The following is a 6,000-nucleotide window of genomic DNA, read 5'->3' on the forward strand; positions in this document are numbered from 1 at the left end:
ACACCAATTTCTCTTGGTCTCCGTCAAAAGTGTCCTTCATAGGTGGTGGGTCTGCTGACGGTGAAGGAGGGGATGCCCACGGGCCAGGGAACCAACTGGGTCCCTGATAATAAAGCCATGGCAGGTACCCATGCCATCCAGGACGAGTCTGAGGTTGCCCATCAAACCTGCTGCTGGTTGCTGCCTTGGGGGCTCTGCCTTCAGCTTGGATTCGCTACCCCAGCTGGCTTCAGTGGGTCAGCAGTGGCTGAGTTGTCAAGCTGATGTCAGCATGGATGACCCAATTCAGTCCATCAGTTCCACTCTCCACATAGTCAAATCTCCCTCTCAGCTGCTGTACAGTGAAAGACGGTCAGGTATTTTCATTCCCTGTGCTCATCCCACTTGGCGGTTCTCTTCGCTTTCCATCTCAAGATAAGAGTGGCCAGGGATTAAGGGGACCTTGAGAAATTTGGCATGCACTTGCGATTGGCTCCCACCCCTGTTCAGTAAAGGGCATCAGTGGCTAGGGCTTCCTCCCATATCACTGACTTATCAGTCCTTTCCACACAGATCGCCAGTGATTCCCATCTAACCCCAGCTGGGGCAGCATTAGGTTTAGCGGTCACTTCCCCCATCTTCTCCATCTCCGATCTTCCCTGAGTCTTTTCCACCACTCCAGTGTTGTCGGAAGGGCGATCGGGGCTCAGGACCCTGGATAGGTTTATATGAGTTGGTTTAATGTCAATACTCTGACTAAAACTCAAGCAAATCACAATGAGACTTGGTTCCTTCTCAAAGGTCTGCTTTAATGAGGAACAGAAATATGGCTGCTGCCAAGTTCGGTTCAAAGTTGATAGCATTACTTTTCTCTCACAGGCAAATAACAAATCTGAAATTGAGGCAGCTCTTTTTCTGGATTGGATGAGACTTGAACCACAATCAATGGTATGGCTTCCAGTTTTACATAGAGTGGCAGCTGCCGAAACTGCCAAACATCAGGCCAAGTGCAACATCTGTAAAGAATGTCCAATTATTGGATTCAGGTAAAATGCTAAATTAATTAACACTTTGATACTTTTGATGGAACTATAATCATGAAATATTATTCAGCATAAAACCTTATAAGCTAAATGACCAGTGGTAGCATAGAGCATCTCTTTAAAGAAGAAATTGGTTTTTTATCAAATATATTTATCTTTTTTAAGTGAACTAATGCAGGAAACAATTTGCAAATTTCTTCACCATTTAAAATCTCAATTTTGTCTTTTTTCAAATTAAATATTCAGAAATTGAACAAATGAGTTTTATGAAAAAGTAAATTCCTTCTTCGTTTTAAAATTGTGTTTGGACACAAAAATATACGAAGTTAGTCCTCAACTTACAACCATAATATTAAACCCAAATTTTTTGTTGCTAAATGAGACAGTTACCAGACGTACCAGTGTATAAGACGCACCTAGATTTTAGAGGGGGAAAACAAGGAAAAAAGTATTCTGAACTAAATGGTGTAGTATTATATTGTTTAATAAAATGCCAGTGTAGCAGAATACTTTTTACAACCATGTATACTTTTTAAAAGCATGTACACTTTTTACAAACTTCAAACTTGACAGCTTCAAGACTTGTGGATTCCAACTCCCAGAATTCCTCCACCAGTCATGCTAGCTCAGAAATGGGAGTTGAAGTCCACAAGTCTTAAACGTGCCAGGTTTGAAGACCCTTGCACCCCTAACCCAGTGTTTTCAAACTTGACAGCTTTAAGACTTCAACTCCCAAAATTCCTACGCTGCCAGGATCCACCTCCGAGAGTGACTCGCTGCATTGCCAAATCACAAAGGCCTGGTTCCACGTCTCCAAGGGGCCAAGGCAGCTCCTCCTCATCCCCTTCTCCCAGCTGCAGCAGAAAACCTGACTGCGGCGCTTCTCTGTCACCCGCCACTCCGCGCAACTTTCACCCTAAACGAGCCTCAATTACCCCCCCCCCCCCCCACCACCTCTGTTGCCTTTTCTTTTTCCAGGCTGGCCTCTGTCCCTACAATGATAACCGCCCGGTTCAATTGTAAGCCCCAGCCTTGCCTGCCGCAGTACCCTGTTCTCCTCTCTCACTTTGTAGATTTGTCTTAGGTTCATCTTGTGTGGAGAGACTGAGAGCAACCACCTTTCCTTCCTCCTCCCAGCCACTGAGGAGAGCAGCGCGGCACTTGCAACTCTTTTCCCTGGCCTTGTAGCAACAGTGGCTGTAGCCGCTGCTACCAATTCCTCCTCGGCCTTGACATTGTTTCCTTCCAACATAGCGAGGATGGGAGGCTGCTCCTCTCACCACTGCGGCTGCTTCTAATGGAGGGTTTCAGATCCGGGTGGGGATGGCAGCAAAGGAAAGTGTATGCGGCGGCTTATGGCAGCACCTGCTTGTCACTGTGGAGGAAGGACGAAGCAGGTCCACACGAGAATGCAGCGCTGCCGGTTTGCCTCAGCCTCCATTAGAATCAGTGGCAGCAGCAAAAGTAGCAGCCTCCCATCCTCGCTATGTTGGAAGGAAACGACGTCAAGGCCAAGGAGGAAGCAGTAGCAGCAGCTACAGCCGCTGTTGCTTCAAGACTGGGGAAAAGAGTTGCAAGCGCCGAGCTGCTCTCCTCAGTGGCCAGAAGAGGGAAGGAAAGGTGGGCGCTCTCAATCTCTCCGCATGAAATGAACCTACAAAATGAGAGAAGCGCCCATGTGACAGAGATCAGAAGCTCGGCTTTCCCCCATGCCTTGAAACTTGCTGTATAGTCCCGTAGTCCGGCGGTGGCGGCTTCAGCAGTTGCGGTCGGCAGCAGCAGCAGCAGCCTTCTAGTAATCCAGCAATAACGACTTCTCACGCAATTTGGGAGCGGCGGCCGGTGCCAGCCACCAAACTGTGTAAAAGGCCGCCGCCACTGGACTACGAGAAGGCTGCCGCTGCTGCTGCTGACTGCCACCCAACTGCATTGGGTGTATAAGATGCACCCAGTTTTTGGCACACTTTTTTTGAGACAAAAAGGGTCGTCATATACACCGAAAAATACGATATGTGAGTTTTGCCCCATTTTATGACCTTTAGTTAAGTGAATCGCTGCAAATGTTAAATTAGTAAAACTGTTGGTAAGAGAATCTGGCTTTAATATTAACTTTGCTTTCCAGAAAGTCTCAAAAGCTAGTTATATGAGCCCAGGATATGGCAACCATCATAAATATGAGTCAGTTGCCAAGTGGCTAAATTTTGATCAGATGACCATAGGGATCTGCAACAATAATAAGTGTGGAAAAACTCTTGTAAGTCACTTTTTTCAGTGTGGTTGCAACTTTAAACAGTCCTTAAATAAATAGTTGCTACATATTATGCTACAGAATTCTCCTAATTAATGTATAGGCCCCTAATTTTTCTTACAGTAAAGGACTACCTCTATGCACAATTAAGCTACCTTTGAATAGTAAATGTACAATGATACTAGCTCCATTATTTTAAATGATGCCCAATTTATTACCAGTCTAGGGTTTGTAGAATAGATACAACATGCTCTCATAAGAGTGCATCCAGTAAAATTTTGACTGATTATGAAATCAGCTGCAACTTCTGACTTTTTAAAACTACAGTGTTAATCATTTTGATTATTTCAATGTATTGAATCCCTCTTACACTGAAATCCTGCTGCTATTTGTCCTGCTATGACAAATAGCATATCTGATTAATTGATAACCAATCTATTACTGCTTTCAGGCAACCCAAGTTCTTTAATAATTGAATGAAATATATGTTTATAGGCCATGCATAATTAAAAAAACAAAAATGGTTTAAGAGATTTCAGTTATTTTTCCAGTGTTCTCAGTTTTTGTAAATGGATCTCTTATAGTTAATTTTGTGTTGCTGATTAAAATTGTATCATGAAGCACTAATATGATATTCTTCAGACTTATACCCTAGACACAACTTACTCTTAAATTTGTAAATTGCATTTTCTTTTAGATACAGAAGCTTAAAACATTTTAACTATGATATCTGCCAAAGCTGCTTCTTTTCTGGCCGAGTTGCAAAAGGTCATAAGATGCACTACCCAATGGTGGAATATTGTACACCAGTAAGTAAAAGCACAGTATTTGTATTTGTGTAGATAAATTTGTAAGATTGAGTAATGAATTGTTGAGGAAAAGTAAACATCTATGCATATTTGGATGGAAAATATTGCCATATTTTTGGAGTATAAGACACACTTTTTTACCCCCCCAAAAGAGGGTGCAAATTTGGGTGCTTCTTATACATCAAATATATCTCCACCCAGCCACTCCCATCCTTTGGCCTCTGCCTCCCAGCAATTTACCTCCTTGCAGCAAAGAACAGAGCCTGTTAAGTCAAGCAACTCAATATCAGCTTCCCGACCCTCAGCTGATTTGAGGCTATTCAAATTATTGGACTTATTTTGAAACACTTTTTTATTATTGTTCTAGGCAACAAAATGAAGAAGCTTTTTAAAATAAATGCTTGATCTGAAGAAGCCCAGTGCTATTGTATCTATTGTATCTTCTTTTAAAAAGCAGAGAATAACTATACTTTCAAAAAGCCACATCAACTTTAAAGATCTGTAAAAGTATAATCTGAAATGTAACAGTGTCCTGTTTAGTATTAAGATAAGACAGCTGAGTTAAATGTTGACTTATTTTTATTTATTTTATTTTATTATTTCGATTTCTAAGCTGCCCTTCTTTGGAGACTCAGGGCGACTTACAACATAAAGAATAAATACACAAACACGGCATAGTAAAAATCAAAGATAAAACCATACCAATTTAAAAATTAAAATCTATTAAACATATTAAAGTCCAATTTAAGGAAGCCTAAAAACCCATGTCTTAAAGCCATTCAGCCACATTCATCCATATCTCTGTCATAACGTGGGCTGGAGCAGAATATCTATGTTCAACAGCCCCAAGCCTGCCGGCAAAGATGTGTTTTCAGCATCTTCCGAAAGGCCAAGAGAGTGGGAGCAGTGGGAAACTCTGGAGGGGAGTTGATTCCAAAGGACTGAAGCTGCCATAGAGAAGGCTCTTCCTCTGGCATTGTTTGGATGATAGGACTTGGAGAAGGCCAACTGTATGAACCCTGACCGGCCGCTGGAATACATGAGGCAAGAGATAGTCCCATAGGTAATCTGGTCCTAAGCCATCTAAGGCCTTATAGATAACCACACTTTAAATTGCATTCGGAGACTAATCAGAAGCCAGTGCAGCTCACAGAGTGTTGACGAGACATGGGCATACCTGGGAAGCACAGCTGTGTTTTGGACTAGCTGCAGTCTCCCAAAGTTCTTTAAAGGTAGCTCCATGTAGAGAGCATGGCAATAATCAAACCTTGAGGTAATGAGGGTGTGAATGACTGTAAGGAGAGACTCCCTGTCCAAATAAGGCCACAAATCTGTGCAAATGTCCCCCTTGCCACAGCTGAGAGATGTTGTTCCAAACTCAGCTGTGGATTAAGGAGGACTCCCAAGTTCCGGAACTTCTTTGACTGAGTCAAAGATCTCCCCCCCCCCCCCCCAGGGTAATGGCAGACAGATAGTAGGGTCCTTGGGAGGCAATGCCCACAGTCAATCTGTCTTGTCAGGGTTGAGCTTGAGCCTGTTGGCACCCATCCAGACCCTCACAGTTTCCAAACACTGGCACATCACCTGAACTGCTTCACCAAATTGGCACAGGGTGGAAATGTACAGCTGAGTATCATCCAGGTACTGATGGTAACTCAGCCCGTGTTGATAGATGATCTCACCCAGTGGTTTCATGTAGATATTGAACAGCAGGGGGGAGAGGACAGACTCCTGAGGCACCCCACAAAGGAGGGGCCTAGGAGTCGACATCTGACCCCCCCCCAACTGTGACTGAGCAGATAGGTAGGAGGAGAACCACTGTAAAACACTGCCTCCCACTCACAACCCCTCCAGCTGGTGCAGAAGATGCCATAGCCAATAGTATCGAAAACTGCTGAGAGATCAAGAAGCACTAGGATAG

The 6,000-nt window shown here is 43.5% G+C and overlaps 1 protein-coding gene across 1 annotated transcript in view; it reads left to right on the plus strand.

The window, feature by feature from the left end:
* LOC139155665 (dystrophin-like) overlaps window positions 1-4,079 on the plus strand; it is a gene marked incomplete at its 3' end in the record, with an annotated part of 302,221 nt that extends 298,142 nt beyond the window's left edge. Inside the window, exons 10-11 of the mRNA XM_070730905.1 lie at window positions 859-1,025; window positions 3,968-4,079. Coding sequence (XP_070587006.1) covers window positions 859-1,025; window positions 3,968-4,079 — 279 coding nt within the window. The remainder of the gene's footprint in view (window positions 1-858; window positions 1,026-3,967) is intronic.
* Window positions 4,080-6,000: the final 1,921 nt, after the last annotated feature.

This window comes from Erythrolamprus reginae, unplaced genomic scaffold (assembly GCF_031021105.1).
Source record: "Erythrolamprus reginae isolate rEryReg1 unplaced genomic scaffold, rEryReg1.hap1 H_41, whole genome shotgun sequence".
In the NCBI taxonomy this organism is placed as follows: Eukaryota; Metazoa; Chordata; class Lepidosauria; order Squamata; family Dipsadidae; genus Erythrolamprus; species Erythrolamprus reginae.